The 18,238-nt window shown below is 44.3% G+C and overlaps 1 protein-coding gene across 6 annotated transcripts in view; it reads right to left on the bottom strand.

The window, feature by feature from the left end:
• Nucleotides 1-1,353: 1,353 nt before the first annotated feature.
• The window catches only part of LOC129841129 (F-box/WD repeat-containing protein 7), a 202,558-nt gene continuing 185,673 nt past the window's right edge, over nucleotides 1,354-18,238 (bottom strand). For all 6 annotated transcript variants that reach the window (XM_055909246.1, XM_055909245.1, XM_055909248.1 and 3 more), the window contains 4 exons: nucleotides 11,729-11,910; nucleotides 10,533-10,758; nucleotides 8,697-8,907; nucleotides 1,354-3,990 (listed from right to left, as the gene is read on the bottom strand). In XM_055909246.1, the coding sequence (XP_055765221.1) occupies nucleotides 3,722-3,990; nucleotides 8,697-8,907; nucleotides 10,533-10,758; nucleotides 11,729-11,910 (888 nt within the window). In that variant the 3' untranslated portion in view covers nucleotides 1,354-3,721. The remainder of the gene's footprint in view (nucleotides 3,991-8,696; nucleotides 8,908-10,532; nucleotides 10,759-11,728; nucleotides 11,911-18,238) is intronic.

Genomic DNA, 18,238 nt, shown 5'->3' on the forward strand with positions numbered 1-18,238 from the left:
GTTTTGTGTGAGTGGATGGGAATACGATACATCCATCAATGAGCACTGGTCGCAATGCATATATGCAGAGTGAATTACAAGGCAGAGAAATGAATCCTGCCTGGAGGTAGGAGAAAGGGGGAGGGGGGGATAGAAGGTAGATTAATAGCTAATAACTTGAAGGAATAGAGCCGATTCATCACGTCCCAAAATGAAGTGCTTTAAGAGTGGCTGTGGATCTACATCAGTGTCTTGTAATGAAGCTACTGTATCTTTGCTATCCACTCAGAAACCTGTCGGCCGCAGCTTCCATTGGTTGAAATGTACCTGCAGGGAGCCTTTCAGAATTCCTTTTCGTTGCTTCTTACCTTTAACTATATATTCTGTCAGTAAAATGAGTGTAGAATGTATGAAACTTGTTCCAGTGCTGTTGCCGGTCTTATAACGATAAATGGTGTTGTCTTGTCTTTATAGGTATGAAACTTTGAAGACCAAACATTACAAAAACCTTTAGAGATTCATATCAGGAAATATCACCAAATCGTACTAAAATGCACTCAGGCATATAAGAGTACATCTATTTTCCCCCCTGTACCCAAATCATCCCATTCTTAATCCCCCCCCCCCCACCAACTACCACCACAGTCTGTATGCATCACAACATCACATCTCAGATGGAATAGGCATGAAGGGATAAACTTGTTGACAAGAGGGGATACTTTACCTACAGTCTTCACGCCTTTATAGGCCGTCATGGTAAAATAGGAACTTGTTCTTAATTGACTTGCCTAGTTAAAAATGTATTTTGAGAGCCTTTTAGACTGCAGCCTGAAGAAGAAAAAATGAGATATCACTAGCCAACATGCAGATGAGAAACCACAGCCTTAAAACTGGAAGTTGTCAATATACAAACCACTCTGGATTTCAACAGTGCAGGCGAATATTAGATGTACATAGTGGAACACAGTGAAGATGACACTTCAGTTGAGAGGAGGTAGTCGATGTTCCCATAGGAATACATTAGTTTTATATGCTAACACGTTCTAATGTGGAGGTCAAGTGTTGTATAGCAAAACTGGATACAGAATGAAGTTAGTGATATGGGTATGGTTAGGCACTTATGTAGTCACGGTAAATTAAATACTATGGAAATGAGACTTCTGACACCACAAGGAACACTGGCGTGTAGAAGAACCAAGCACCAGCACACTACTTAACCGTGACTGCAGTTCCGTGAACCTCATTTGTTCAACATGCTAGTAATCTCAAACGTTCTCTTACATGTTATCGTGGTTACCGGTTTAATTTGCGATGCGAATGTGTGTGTGTTGAAACGTGCGCCAAAGACAAAGTATTTGAAAGTATTCCCCTCAGTAATGTAATAAACCGAAGAGGTTTTATTGAACACATAACACAGTGAAAAACAGACAACTGAAATGCTTGAAATGAAAAAACAAAAACAAAAAAAAAACACACATTTTATTGCACTTAAGTTATAAGAAAATAAAAATTCTAAGTTGAATCAAACAAATACACAATCGCTTTCAGGTTTTTTTTCTCTGTCTGTTTTCTTTTTGCCAGGCAGTTACATGAATGAACTGAAAAAATAAAAACACCTGCGGCATCTGATTTCTCAAACCAGATCATAAATTAAAACAGATTAAAAATAAAACGAGAGAGGAGAAAGAACAAGATTGTTTTTTTTTTTTAATATACAGTGTTAAACCACTTTCACAGTTCTGCTTGAGTTGTGTGTGCCTCCTTTCTTGGGAGATTGAGTTTAACTTATCGTTTTGGCTACAATGTTCTGTTCACTTGAAGCCAGGTTGCCTGCAGGTACTTTTTCCATTCAAACCATTAGGCGGCTAACTGCTACGCAAGCTAGCTAGCGCTTAACAGTTTGACTGTAATGTGTAATATGTCATATTCATAACACTAAAACTGTCCTGCCTTCTACTGTACTTGTCGTCAGTTTGCGTCCATTCATCAATGTTGCTTCAAAAATTTGAATGGAAACAAATCACATATGGATGGACAGTTCTTTCTTTCACTCATTAAAAAAAAAACATTTGCTATTTTCTTTTTTCTCTTTGCCAGTCCACACAGCATCTAGACAGTTCCCCACAGAACAGGCTGAAAGCGCTTTATCCCAAGGAATGTGTTAACAATTTGCCCAATAACATACACACACGCACATTACACCCTATCGTTTCCTCTACGCAGGCAGACCTGTCTTTGTCCAACACTCTCTCCTCTCAGCCTCGCTGAGGCATGTTTGGCTCAAGTTTCAGTGGCAGAAACAAAACCACGGTTGTTATTGTCATGTTTCCCTCTCTCTCTCTCTTTTGTGTGTCGTCTGTTTAAAACATTAGAAGAGTCCATTTTGGAATTTAGTCTGGGACTAAAACGTCACAGCGAGTAAAATTTCCATCTTTATTTCAGTTTTATCTAGCAGCATAAATACAGTTTACCCACCGGGAAAACAGTACTGGGAGGGAGGGAGGACGCTATTCCACACGAAGAGCTCAGAGAAGAACCCCAACCCCCCCCCACGTAAGAACCAGCATTGAGGAACCAACCCAGCCAGACTCGTTGAAAAACAAAGGACAGCATAATGTCTAAATCTGGAGACGTAACATCTCCACACTTCAGCTATGAAGAAAAGAAAAATGTGTACAACCCAAACAGAAAATAAAACGTGGTGAGATAACAAAAGCAAAGAAGTGAGTGAAACAGGTTAATACTGGGACTTGTTGCTGTTGGCAACAATAGGCAACCAAAAAAAACAAACAAACAACAAAAATCCTCGTCTTCGAACTGATTGAAAGAACATAGCTACAACAGGAAAGCAAATTCAGTTGTATGTGTGCTCCTATGTTTTTTTTTTAAAGAAATCAAACCCTGGAACTAAAAGACTGAAGAACAATAAGAATGGAACAAACAGAACAGGATATAAGGGCCTGATGTTATAGGCTCATACCTGGTTTGGGGACCAATCAGATTCTTGGCATGTCGTTTCTCTCATTCTCTCCCCGACGACAAGAACCTCCTTACTTAGCTAATATTGTGTGTCTGTGTGTTGTCATAAACCTTTTTCCAATTCACTTAATTTCCTCAAATGAGAATTTGATGTTTCCCTGTGTCTTTGCCTTGTGTACTGTATATAGTGTTGTTCTTCTATTAAATAGTCGTTTGGCGCTTTATGTGGGGGATAAAAAATTATATATCTTTATACATCTGAACAAATGCTTGCGTCAGGCTTGAGTGAACAAGTCTCTGTTTATTTTGCGAAGAAGCTGCCTCTATAGCCGCAGAGTTATTTCTTCAAGAGTTCCTGTCTTTCTTCTCTTCCTCCTTTATTGGACGAGTCCGTTCCTCCCCCTCTTCATCCTCTTCCTCCCAGCCTACCGCAGAGGTGCGGGCGAGCCACACCCCTGTTCCAAGCCACACCCATTTCCACCCCACCCCTTCTGATTCGGACTCCACCCCCTTAAGGTGGGAGGGGTAACAAGTACGGGTGCTGGCCAGTGAGGTTGGCGACGGTGGCTTTGTCAGAAACGGGGGAGTGGAGAGGTAATGAGGGGGAGGGGCGGTGGTAGTGTTGAGGGTAGGGTGGGGCTGTTTCTGAGTGTGAAGAGTTTAGGGCACGTTCACCCTCGATGTTGAGCCATCTCATCCTCGTCTCCCTTTAACCCTCCTCCCCTCTCCTCACTTGTCCCCGTCTCGACCATTTCCCCTCCTCTCACTTCATGTCCACGTCAAAGTCTAGCACCAGTAGTTTTGTCTCCTCGGTGCCGTTGCGGCTTCCCACGGCACACACCAGCTTGGTGTTGGAGGCGCGGATGCGCCACACCACCCCGCCGCTGCCGCCGCTCTCCAGCGTCACCAGGTTGCGGATGAACTCGCCCGTCTTCAGGTCCCACAGCTTCACCGTGCCGTCGTCCGAGCTGGTGATGACAAAGTTCTTGTTGAACTGCAGGCACGTCACGGCGCTCTGGTGCTTGTGGGGACCTGGTGGTGGAGAGGGGGGGAGAGAGGAGGGGGAGAAGAGTGAGTGAATGTGTGAAAGAGATAAATAGCTAGTTTCTCATTTTCACTGTAGTGTCCCTTTAACGTCTACTTCCCCAGAGTCAGATGAACTCACAGATACCATTTTTGTGTCTCTGAAGTTGCTAACTAGCGTTAGCGCATGTGACTTGCATCAATTGCGCTAACGCTAGTTAGCAGTGGGTCGTGAAACTACCTCTAACTTCCTTCATACTGGACAGAGACATAAAAATGGCATCAATGAGTTCATCCGACTCTCGGAAAGTAGATGAAGGGCCCCGTTGCCAAAATCCCGCAATATCCCTTCAAGAACATAGAGAGGCAGAGAGTTAGTTGGACTCAACGAGTGAGGGAGAAAAGGCGTGATAGAAAGAGATCATTGGTTGCGAGGTCATTGGTGGAAGACCTGGTAGAGATGGTAAACACTATACGGTTTATTTCTGGAGAGTGTTAAGGCAGGGAAATAAGTCACCCTGCCTTGTCCTCGTCTGCCATGGAAAATCCTGGGCTAGTAAAGAGGAGCCCAGGGCATAGAGGTGTCACCATCTACAGCTGCTGACTAGCTCTGCTGACTGCAGCCTTCTGGCACTACAGCGGTGTGTGTGGTGTGTGGCAGCAACACCCATTTGGTGTGCAGATTGTGGTGTCTGTGGCCTCCTCTTTCGACGAGATGCCCCCGTGTGTGTGTGTGTGTGTGTCTGTGTGAATGACTAATATTCCCTTAGGATATGCAGATGATAAATCCCCCACATTTGATCTAGTTCACACTATTAAAACAAACACAGAATCACAGTTTCAAAGATGTGGCAACATTACAACACCTTCCAGCAGTTATTCCACAAAACTCTAAACAGTGAATAGTAATCAGGATGAAATCTCTAATATGGTGAACTACAGTCCACAATGAAATGTGCTCATTATGAATGCAAAATCATTCATTGTATGAAGTACACTAGGAATTGTGTTCATTAGCCTACCAACAGATGTCATTTGAACAGTGCTCCAGTGGCAGCCAGCAGTGTAAACCCTCATCCTCTCCCTTCGTCTGTCTGTAGTGTTTTCAAAGGGCTAGACATTTGCACTGCGCCTTTCTCGAAAAGATATTGGACAATGTACCCAGCCAACCCCCACATCTCTCCCTCCCTTCCACCCATTTAATTTCCACAACAAAGCAGCTGGCTACATCGTTACCTATCCTCTCAGCCTAAGTACCTCATCTGTGGCTGCCAGTGAGTTGCCTGTTGAGGCTTTTGTCTTATCTAAATGCCCTAATGAATGAATGGCAGAAATTGCCCATTGACCCAATTACATGACCTACATAATCCCTGCACTCCACCCCCCTCCATGCCCCCTTAGCCTAGGGTCCCACCCCCTTGTCATGCCCCTCATGGGCCAGGCTCCCCGACAAGACAGGACCTGGGCCAGGCTCCCCGACAAGACCTGGGCCAGGCTCCCCGACAAGACCTGGGCCAGGCTCCCCGACAAGACAGGACCCCATCCACCTTTCTTCATCCCTCCTCCTCATCCTCTCAATTCAATTCCATTTCAATGTAAGGGGCTTTATTGGCATGGAAAACTCATGTTACATTGCCAAAGCAAGTGAAACAGATAAAAAAATTAACTCACAAAAGTTCCAAAATAATAAAGACATTTCAAATGTCATTATGTCTATATACAGTGTTGTAATGATGGGCAAATAGTTAAACTACAAAAGGGAAAATAAATAAATATTTACAATGGTGTTTGTTCTTCACTGGTTGCCCTTTTCTTGTGGCAACAGGTCACAAATCTTGCTGTTGTGATGGCACACTGTGGTATTTCACCCCATAGATATGGGAGTTTATCAAAATTGGGTTTGTTTTCGAATTCTTTGTGGGTCTGTGTAATCTGAGTGAAATGTCACCAATATGGTCATACATTTGGCAGGAGGTTAGGAAGTGCAGCTCAGGTTCCACCTCATTTTGTGGCCAGTTCAATGGCCTTTCTCAATAGCAAGGCTATGCTCAATGAGTCTGTACATAGTCAAATATTTCCTTAAGTTTGGGTCAGTCACAGTGGTAAGGTATTCTTCTACTGTGTAGTCTCTTGTTAAGGGCCAAATACTATTCTAGTCCACGCTATTCTTTTGTAAATTCTTTCCAATGTGTCAAGTAATTATCTTTTTGTTTTCTCATTACTTGGTTGGGTCTAATTGTGTTGCTGTCCTGGGGCTTCATTTGTGTTTGTGAACAGAGCCCCAGGACCAGCTTGCTTAAGGGGCTCTTCTCCAGGTTCATCTCTCTGTAGGTGATGGCTTTGTTATGGAAGTTTTGGGAATCGCTTCCTTTTAGGGAGTTGTAGAATTTAATGGCTCTTTTCTGGATTTTGATAATTAGCGGGTATTGGCCTAATTCTGCTCTGCTTGCGTTATTTGCTGTTTTACGTTGTACTTTATTATTATTATTATTTTATTTCACCTTTATTTAACCAGGTAGGCCAGTTGAGAACAAGTTCATTTACAACTGCGACCTGGCCAAGATAAAGCAAAGCAGTTCGACACATACAACAACACAGAGTTACACATGGAATAAACAAACATACAATCAATAATACAGTAGAAAAATCTATATACAGCATGTGCAAATGAGGTAGGATAAGAGAGGTAATGCAATAAATAGGCCATGGTGGCAAAGTAATTACAATATAGCAATTAAACACTGAGGATTTTTTTGTAGAATTCTGCATGCAGTCTCAATTTGGTGTTTGTCCCATTTTGTGAATTCTTGGTTGGTGAGCGGACCCCAGACCTCACAACCATAAAGGGCAATGGGTTCTATAAATGATTAAAGTATTTTTTTTAGCTAGATCCTAATTGGTATGCAAATTTTAAGTTCCTTTTGATAGCATAGAATGCCCTTCTTGCCTTGTCTCTCATCCTCATGCAGGGCCATCACCCCTTCTCTCACATCCTCCCCTCTTCTCTCTCATTCTAAAACAGGGCGATATCTATTCCCTTTGTTCCAAGGGGAGGGGACACGTGTGAGTTGTAGTTCCATGGGAATGGTTGGGTTTGTAGTTCACTAATAAGGCCATTTGGTGGGAAATTAGCACTGGCAGAAAACAGTCCAGCTGCACAGTAAGGGTTTCTCCATTTCTCCCCATTCAAGGTAACAGTACTTAGTGCTAATGGCTGAGAGAACTGTTACACTAACAACCAGAGCCAGGGAAATGATCCCTATCTGAAGAGTGGCTGGCTGGCTGGCCCACAATGTGTTGGCTCCGTTTGGCCATGCACAGCCAAGCACATCATTGAGTGAATATCTCAGAGCAACAGCCTTTTGCTCGGTCCAAAATTGGCCAATTCCAGACATTTTCCCCACTTACAGATAAAAGGTTGTAGAGTTGCCTGTGGTAGGTAGATGGTGGAGTTTGAAGGGAGTTTCCCCCCATACCATGTAAAGCATTTTGAGAGTCAAGAACGCACTATATAAGTCATATCAAATCAACCAATCAATCAAACATGGTTATATTTACAAACCACCAAACAGAAGAAAAGGGCTGAAACAGGAAGGGACTACCTGAACTTGTCCAATGAGAAACACCCGTTTTCATTTTCCATTGCAAAGCGTTTAACTTCGTTGTTCCTTAATGAATACAACCCTGTTCCAACGAGGGCGTTGACGACCTGGCAACAGACTCGCCTTGCAACGTCTGCAGGCACTATGTGTGTGTGTGGGAAGGACGAAGACTCGCCTTGCAACGTCTGCAGGCACTATGTGTGTGTGTGGGAAGGACGAAGACTCGCCTTGCAACGTCTGCAGGCACTATGTGTGTGTGTGGGAAGGACGAAGACTCGCCTTGCAACGTCTGCAGGCACTATGTGTGTGTGTGGGAAGGACGAAGACTCGCCTTGCAACGTCTGCAGGCACTATGTGTGTGTGTGGGAAGGACGAAGACTCGCCTTGCAACGTCTGCAGGCACTATGTGTGTGTGTGGGAAGGACGAAGACTCGCCTTGCAACGTCTGCAGGCACTATGTGTGTGTGTGGGAAGGACGAAGACTCGCCTTGCAACGTCTGCAGGCACTATGTGTGTGTGTGGGAAGGACGAAGACTCGCCTTGCAACGTCTGCAGGCACTATGTGTGTGTGTGGGAAGGACGAAGACTCGCCTTGCAACGTCTGCAGGCACTATGTGTGTGTGTGGGAAGGACGAAGACTCGCCTTGCAACGTCTGCAGGCACTATGTGTGTGTGTGGGAAGGACGAAGACTCACCTTGCAACGTCTGCAGGCACTGTGTGTGTGTGTGTGTGGGAAGGACGAAGACTCACCTTGCAACGTCTGCAGGCACTGTGTGTGTGTGGGAAGGACGAAGACTCACCTTGCAACGTCTGCAGGCACTATGTGTGTGTGTGGGAAGGACGAAGACTCGCCTTGCAACGTCTGCAGGCACTATGTGTGTGTGTGGGAAGGACGAAGACTCGCCTTGCAACGTCTGCAGGCACTAGGTGTGTGTGTGGGAAGGACGAAGACTCGCCTTGCAACGTCTGCAGGCACTACGTGTGTGTGTGGGAAGGACGAAGACTCGCCTTGCAACGTCTGCAGGCACTACGTGTGTGTGTGGGAAGGACGAAGACTCACCTTGCAACGTCTGCAGGCACTACGTGTGTCTGTGGGAAGGACGAAGACTCACCTTGCAACGTCTGCAGGCACTGTCCCGTCTTGATGTCCCAGATCTTGACGGTGGAGTCGGCGTTGCCCGAGACCAGGATGTTGTCTTTGAGCTCCATGCCGCTGGTGAGGGACTGGTGACCCGTCAGAGTGTGGATGCAGTTCCCCGTCTCCACATCCCACACCCGGATAGACGTGTCCAGGCTCCCACTCACCACGTGGATCCCATCAAACTGGAGGGGTGGAAGGAGGATCCAGTTATTGCGGTACATTCCGTTTGACACCAACGGATTCCAGTCATTTCTATTCTAGCATGGAATCAATCAATAGAATGTATTCATGAAGCCCTTTTTCCATCAGCAGTTATCAGAGAGGCTTTACAGTACCCTGGGACAGAACCCAAAGAGCAAGCCACACAGAGGAGGATCCACTTATATATTATAATAAAATGCAGTGTAAAATAAGGAATTGCACGTTGGAATTCAGATCGGATGTGTCTGATGAATCCATTGAATCAGAGTCAAATAAGGCTTTTCTAGATACTATTCCATTAGATATAATGAATTTAATTCATTAGCATTCATATAACATCACATTCATTCATTAGATCTAATTAATTGTATAGATTTGCACAGCTTTTTCAAAGTCAGTGTCACAGAGTGTAGAGAGTGGAGAGCATCTGTCCATCTGAACAGTAAACCTCTCTCTCTCTCTCTCTCTCTCTCTCCTATTCCCTATCCAGATGAACTACCTTGGAGCCTGGTCTAAAGCAGTGCACTATAAAGGGAAAAGGGAGACATTTGGGACGCAGCCTCTCTCTCTCTGAAGGTGATAGTTGTGCCTCTAAACTGCTCCGTCATCACAGAACGAGCGAGAGATGTAAAGGGAGAGGACATCTTCGAGGACACGAGGCAGAGGAATCCATTAACCTTCTAACACTACTACTGCTGTGTGTGTGTGTGTGTGTGTGACCCAGGACTCACACCAATGTTCTGTTTATATAATGTTACTGCAACGTAGAAAGAGAAGGAGTTGAGAAAAACCCATCGTACTGCTGCTTTGCTGCCTTGGATACAACAGACAGAGGGACTATTTTGTTGTGGCTCTTTCCCAACCAGTGTGGTTCACATGGCAACCACCTTATCATATTGTGGAATGGCGGATCAAAGCACCAACGGCAAACACGGTTTTAAAGGGTTCTGGGTTCTCTAAGTCCTCCGAGGTCTATCGTTCTTGTTTTATGGACGCGTTAGGCACTGTATGAACCAGATGAGACCCTGTTGTACACTTTCAAAAGAGATTATTATCATTTACACCGAACTGTACAGTGGATATATGAAGGGATTTGATTTGAGTAGAGGACTTCTATGACGGCGTGTTAAATTGATTCGTTTCGTGTTTTATTCCTAGAGGGCTGCCAAATAGTAGGACATAAAAGGAATGTAAAAATAGTGATGTTTGAGTTGGGGCGGGGCGCTCTTTGATGAGAAGGGCTTGATTATGCACAGTTTAAATGCACAGTTTAAATACACGGTTCACTTAGAGGACTGTAGATTAAAATCCAATAGACTAAGTCACTACATAAATCTTCAGACATTAATGACATGATGGACTCCGTGGTGCGTATGAGTGTAAGGGAGCGTGGGCGGCAGGTAGCCTAGCGGTTAAGAGCGTTGGGCCAGTAACTGAAAGGCTGCTGGTTCAAATCCCAGAGCCGACTAGGTGAAAAATATGTTAATGTGCCCTTGAGCAAGGCACGTAACGCTAATTGCTCCTATAAGTCGCTCTGGATAAGAGTGTCCGCTAAATGACTCCAATGTAAATAAATATGAGACAGCACGTGTACACAGACCCCTACCTGTAGTGAGTACACTCTGTTGGTGTGGCCCTGCAGCGTGTGGAGGCAGGTCTCAGTCTCGGGGTCCCAGACCTTGACCATGAAGTCGTAGGCCCCGCTGACCACCCTGCGGCCGTCGTACTGGACGCAGCGCACCGCCGCCACGTGGCCCATGAGGACGTGTAAACACTGGCCCGTCTCGACGTTCCACACGCGCAGCGTGGCGTCGCGAGAACCACTCACCACCCTGGGAGAAGAAAGAGGAGACGGATTGACAAGACATTAACATTCAAAACACTAGTCTATTCTTGCGGGACTTTATCAAATCTAAAGCTAGCTGGCAGGCTGGCTGGCTCAATGTCTGAGAATTACAGGCTGAGTGTTGTTACTGGTTAGATTGGATTCATATAGGATCAAGGCAATTGTTTTATGTTTAACACAGTTCATGTGACAGCTTTGATGGGAATCTTGACAAACCTAATGGTGTTTTTGCCAGGGCCTTGCAGACACGTATCCTTCATGTTTGTGATTTACTGGCAGTAAATTCAAATAGGTTGACCTCTAGCCCTCATTCCCATAATGACAGTTGATGAAAGCAAAACAGGAAATACATAAATAAGATTGTAGCCTTCTCATTCTCAAGACCATCTTCGAGTTTCACCATGGTCATGTTGGTACATGAACATACACAAAACTCCCAGGATACAATACCCACCCACCCCCTAAACCTGCAACCCCTCCGGCACAGAAAGCGTAAAAACAGGCTCATAAAGAATTGGGAGGCGCACACCATAAGTTACAAAACGGCTTCCGGCATCCAGCACTGACAAAGATGGAAATCAACGTTCTTCCACTGTCAAGCCCTGCAGCCGCCAGAGGCCCTTCACTTCCTCTGAGTGAGTAATCAAAATGTTACACAAAACCTCATCGGCCTCGAGGCAGGAAGAGCACTAGAGGAGTGGCAGGCGGATCACTTAGACGGCCACTTTGGTTCTATTCAGGGTTCTATTCAGTCCCTATGAGACCCTAAGTACACTTCATGAGGCACATTGGCATGTTGTGGTGTTGAGGCTGATGTGTTTTTTACTGCCTGGGTACAGTATGCTTGTAATACATGCTGTTTTGATGCCAGGAATAGAGTAATGGACCAGTAGGAGACCTACTGGTCCAGTTGAAAGATAACAACCTGTTTGGGTAAACAGTCACTCAGTACATACGTTTTCTCGTGCAGGTGCATACAGCGCACCGTTGAGGTATGCCCGTACAGGGTGTGGATACAGTCGCCCGTCTCTGCGTTCCAGACCTTGAGCGTCCGGTCGGTGGAGCCGCTGATGATGATGTTGTCCCTCATCTGGGACGACCACACGCCCCCCGTGTGGCCCACCAACGTCCTCAGACACTGCAGAGAAGGAAGATATCTCAGTCTAGATACTTCACAATGACAAACAGAAAACACACCTCATTATGCATACTCCATACTATGACATATTCACATAGATGGGAGCCACACATTGGTGGTGGACGTGGTGAGTTCCCCTCCCTTCCCATGTAATTATGTAAATCCATTTCAAACAAGTTTGACATACTTCTGCTCTTTAAAAAAAACTCCAAAACATCCCCTGTCTCATATACATAAACACACATATACATTATATATATATACACACACACGCATTTTGACGAAATGTAAGAAAATAATTTCACTGAAGTTTGAGATTGACCCTCCGATGATTGGATGAAAGTCCAGTTGAAGACAGGATGGGATATCAGGCCGAGTTCACGTTCCATTCAGAAGGTATAACAAAGTGAATTTAAATTGAACCGACCTTTCCGAAAAACCTATAGTCAAGTCAATCCACATGTAACTGCAGCACAGGGGGGATAAACGTATTATATTGACCTTTCCTCCGTCTTAGTGAATTGATTTATACTTATCAACAGTTGAATGAGGAGCATTTTCCTTCTGTTGTTCCAAGAAGATGGCAGTCCTGGGGTTCAAATACTTTCTCTGGGCTTTATTGAGCTTTGCTGGTGCAATCTAACCAACACATTAGCCGGAAAAGTGCAAAAGCCGACCATCTGACAACGCCAGGCAGACTCGAGCAACCGCTAAGTATTTGAAAGATTTCAAATAGTATTTGAACCCAAGTCTGGAGTACAGGTGGTGACAAAGCCTTCACAAAAAGAGACCCATTCTTCCTAATTTGCAAAGCTAGATTAGCTATTGATTACAGTAGAGTGATTAAAGAAATCTTTCCAATCTATTCTATTCAATTTGTAACGGCCTCCATAGCCATTATCCCCCTAAATGTAATTATCCCTCGAATTTAATTAGATTTTTTGGGATGGGATGGTAAACCGGAGGAACCAGTCTGTTCCGGGGGCGTTATGATCCGTGCCGGGACGTGTCGCGGAGGGTGTAAAACACGTGACCTCCTGACTGAAGCTGATAAAGTGGCGAGCGTCAAGGCAAAGCGGGGGCAGGGGTTTTATTGAGGTGAGTGATTAGGGAGTAACTGCAGTCTCTCTTTCACTCTCCCTTCCTCCCATCTCAGTTACACTCTCCATCCATTGCCCTTGCTCTCCTGTGATAAACAGGGACGCTTCATTATCTTTGGGACGTAACCTTTTCTCTCCAATGTCACAAGCTATTTATTTTATCCATCTAACTGCAGTCAGGTCTCCATTCGCTCAGCTTCATAGCGGTTATATTGCGGGGAAAGGAGGAGGAGGGGGGCAATTAGTAATGGCTCCAAGCAGGATATAATAAGATGAAAGCTTCTGCTACGACTGAGCGAAGTTGGCCACCAACTAACAGTGACTGTCAATGACAGTAAACGGTCAAATAAATAATGGGTAAAATACAGTTGAGTTTTTTGGCATGTTGTTCTGTCAGCTGTCAACATAGTACCAGGTTGTGGTCATGAATGCATTGAATGAGATCAATATTATATGTATACATATTTTTGACTGCATCACATCAAAACACAGTCCTGAGTCAAAGTATTCAACACAGAGCAAGTATGTTACCAGGGTGATGGATTCCCAAGCAAAACAAGCCCAGGGTTCTGACATTCGGGTTCCAAGAACGTGGAAGCTTTCTCTCCTGCTCTCAGGTGATTAAAGCCTACTTCAGAGTCAAGGAGAGAAGGACCCCTGAAAGTGGAGGCTTAGGTGTCTATTTATCTGCCTGTGTTGAACAAATATGAAGAGGCATCTCTCTGCGTCTCAGAGGAAGATTAGGCATTCTTCCTCGAGGGCCTGTTAGGGGCTGGTTTGAAGACAGGGTTGTTCAAGTGCTCCATTTTTGCATTACACTTCGTTCCTGAATCCTTTGATCCTCTGTGTTAAAATGTTGGAAAAGTACCCTGTATTGCTTTTCCCCACAGTTATCTTTCAATTGGGAGACCATTTTGTTTTTCTACTGCGACTGCTGACAGTTGTCTCCATCCCATAATGGTCACCTTTCCCAGAATGCATAGTCTTCAGAACACAAAACAAACCGACAAAACCAGGTCGGCTGACTGACTAAGTGAGGATGCCAACAGACAGGTGATGCTAACTGAAGGTAAAAGGCTAGCCAGCTGGCCCCGGGAGATAAACAAACAGGGTCTATTACAAGGCTATGAGAGAGCTGCACAGTGCAAAATAACAAGATGGTCACATATACTAGGCTAGACAACGTTAGCGGGAAACTCAGACTAGGCCAGATTGCAGACCTTGTTGTGTTTACCAGACAGAGCTCACATTCCAGCAGAGGTCAGATGTAAGGAGCCTATATGCTGGAGAGGAATGTTTGTGTACAGAGGTCGACCGATTAATCGGAATGGCCGATTAATTAGGGCCGATTTCCAGTTTTCATAAATCGGAAATCGGTATTTTTGGACACCGATTTGGCCCAATTTTTTTTTTTTTTACACCTTTATTTAACTAGGCAAGTCAGTTAAGAACACATTCTTATTTTCAATGACGGCCTAGGAACGGTGGGTTAACTGCCTTGTTCAGGGGCAGAAGGACAGATTTTTACCTGGTCAGCTTAGGGATTAAATCTTGCAACCTTACGGTTAACTAGTCCAACGCTCTAACCACCTGCTTTACATTGCACTCCACGAGGAGCCTGCCTGTTTTGCGAATGCAGTAAGAAGCCAAGGTAAGTTGCTAGCTAGCATGCCACCCTGCATTCCACTGCTGGCTTGCTTCTGAAGCTAAGCAGGGTTGGTCCTGGTCAGTCCCTGGATGGGAGACCAGATGCTGCTGGAAGTGGTGTTGGAGGGCCAGTAGGAGGCACTCTTTCCTCTAAAAATTAAACTTATCTTATAAAAAACAATCAATCAATCAATCATAATTACTAGTTTATCTAGCGTGTCCTGCATTGCATATATTCGATGCGGTGCGCATTTGCGAAAAAGGACTGTCGTTGCTCCAACGTGTACCTAACCATAAACATCAATGTCTTTCTTAAAATCAATACACAAGTATATATTTTTTAAACCTGCATATTTAGTTAATATTGCCTGCTAACATAAATGTATTTTAACTAGGAAAATTGTGTCACTTCTCCTGCATTCATTGCACGCAGAGTCAGGGTATATGCAGCAATTTGGGCCGCCTGGCTCGTTGCGAACTGTGTGAAGACTATTTCTTCCTAACAAAGACAGCCAACTTCGACAAACGGGGGATGATTTAACAAAAGCGCATTTGCAAAAAAAGCACAATCATTGCACGACTGTACCTAACCATTAACATCAATGCCTTTCTTGAAATCAATACACAGAAGTATATATTTTTTAAACCTGCATATTTAGCTAAAAGAAATCCAGGTTAGCAGGCAATATTAACCAGGTGAAATTGTGTCACTTCTCTTGCGTTCATTGCACGCAGAGTCAGGGTATATGCAACAGTTTGGGCCGCCTGGCTCGTTGCAAATTAATTCGCCAGAATTTTACGTAATTATGACATAACATTGAAGGTTGTGCAATGTAACAAGCATATTTAGACTTATGAGCGGTTCCGTATTTCACTGAAAGAATAAACGTTTTGTTTGAGATTATAGTTTCCGGATTCGACCATATTAATGACCTAAGGCTCGTATTTCTGTGTGTTATTATGTTATAATTAAGTCTTTGAGCAGATAGAGCAGTCTGACTGAGCGGTGGTAGGCAGCAGCAGGCTCGTAAGCATTCATTCAAACACCACTTTTGTGCGTTTTGCCAGCAGCTCTTCGTTGTGCTTCAAGCATTGCGCTGTTTATGAATTCAAGCCTATCAACTCCCGAGATTAGGCTGGTGTAACCGATGTGAAATGGCTAGCTAGTTAGCGGGGTGCGCGCTAATAGCGTTTCAAACGTCACTCGCTCTGAGACTTGGAGTAGTTGTTCCCCTTGCTCTGCATGGGTAACGCTGCTTCGAGGGTGGCTGTTGTCGATGTGTTCCTGGTTCGAGCCCAGGTAGGAGCGAGGAGAGGGACGGAAGCTATACTGTTACACTGGCAATACTAAAGTGCCTATAAGAACATCCAATAGTCAAAGGTATATGAAATACAAATCGTATAGAGAGAAATAGTCCTATAATTCCTATAATAACTACAACCTAAAACCTCTTACCTTGGAATATTGAAGTCTCATGTTAAAAGGAACCACCAGCTTTCATATGTTCTCATGTTCTGAGCAAGGAACTTAAACGTTAGCTTTTTTACATGGCACATATTGCACTTTTACTTTCTTCTCCAACACTTTGTTTTTGCATTATTTAAACCAAATTGAACATGTTTCATTATTTATTTGAGGCTAAATTGATTTTATTGATGTATTATATTAAGTTAAAATAAGTGTTCATTCAGTATTGTTGTAATTGTCATTATTACAAATACATTTTAAAAATCGGCATCTGCTTTTTTTGGGTCCTCCAATAATCGGTATCGGTGTTGAAAAATCATAATCGGTCGACCTCTAGTACAGAGGTGTTTTTCTTGCTGCCGCCTGCATTTGAACAGACCTGGTGGTTACCCAAGATCTCATTATGACTCAGAGGTACAGAGAGCGAGAGAGAGAGTGGGGGAGGGAGAGAGTGGGGGAGGGAGAGAGTGGGGGAGGGAGAGAGTGGGGGAGGGAGAGAGTGGGGGAGGGAGAGAGTGGGGGAGGGAGAGAGTGGGGGAGGGAGAGAGTGGGAGCAGTAGAGGGAGGGAGAGTGGAAGCAGTAGAGGGAGGGAGAGTGGAAGCAGTAGAGGGAGAGAGAGGGAGCTGTAGAGGGAGGGAAAACATGAAAAAGCGAGATGTCCTTTCAAGGACAATGAGGGAGAGATAAAGTGAATAAACCGAGAGAACAAGGGTTTTCCCAGCACTGTGCAAATGGCCCCGTGACACACAGGAGAAGGGTGTAAACTCAACACGATAAGACCTCCGTATGCATTCCTGGGTCTTGATGATACGGCCTCAGAAGTTTCTCTTTGACGGTCAACACAGACCTGGCGTTGATCCATGTTAGCCACGCTCTCAGCTGTGATCCCACATCTAGCTAGTGGGGACATGCCAGGTCTGGATACGCCGATTAGTATGAACATAATAACATAGGCTAACAGTCTCTCACAACGACACACAGTTCAAAACACAGTCTACAAAGACGAGACATGACCCAACCAGAACAATCACTTTAGATTTCAATCAAATAAACACTGAATGTAAAACGAGGAGGAAGGGAAGCGCTACTAAGGTACACAATAGTAAATGTTGGTAGACAGAAAGTGGTCTTCGGTAAAAGGTGTAAATTGGTCATCAAAAAGAAAGGAGGACCAAGGCACTCGTCATATAATTAATTAAAATGCCCTTATTTGTATGGCATGTTCAATAGAAACAAAGTTTAAAAAAAACTACCTTTCTAAGTGTTCTGATACTTCTATCTTGGAGTTCTATTTTTATGATAACATAGCTACAGTATTTCACTTTTAAATGTGTACAGTATTGCTTACTAAGTGTGTCCAATCCATTTTGTAAGCACTCCCTTTTCTAATTAGGGCTAATTGGAAAAGCTGTTCAAAAGAGGATATTGTATTATTTCTTTGTACTCCCTGACGAAGGCCATGCAGCCGAAACGCGTCGGATTTTTAAAACCTTGAATGTGTTGCTTCAGTTCAATACATGTAGGTCTCATATACAAGGAGATCAATGGGCTCATTATGAGGCATACACTCAATAAGTCATGTCTGGAGCTCCACATGTTATTATCTGAGGTGAAGGTGAACCAGGAACACACAGCTAGAGTGTGTGTGTGTGTGTGTGTGTGTGTGTGTGTGTGTGTGTGTGTGTGTGTGTGTGTGTGTGTCATCTGCCATAACAGAAGATGCCTTTCTACTCTGTGATAGAGGGAATCTGCCTGCCTGCCAGGCTGTTTGCCTGCCATTTTAGATCAGCCTGACAGGCAGCAGAGTTGTCTGTTGACGGGCACAAGGACTTTCACTGCTCTAGCACACAGACAGACAGCCTTTGAAGCACTGGCTGCGTGTACAGTGTGTGTGTACTGTGTGTGTAGATCGAAGCTTGACAGCTCTCATTGAAAGCGAAGGACAGCAAAGACAAAGGTGCATGCCTCAGATGGACTCTGTAGCCAGCACCATATTCCACGACAACATCTGATCACTAGGCTACTGAAGACAGACAGACTGAGGAAAACTAACAGACAATTTAAAGTATGGGGCTGCAGTAAGCAAAATGCTAATATGTAAAAAATTAAATA

Source organism: Salvelinus fontinalis, chromosome 42 (genome assembly GCF_029448725.1).
Source record: "Salvelinus fontinalis isolate EN_2023a chromosome 42, ASM2944872v1, whole genome shotgun sequence".
NCBI classification, from domain to species: Eukaryota; Metazoa; Chordata; class Actinopteri; order Salmoniformes; family Salmonidae; genus Salvelinus; species Salvelinus fontinalis.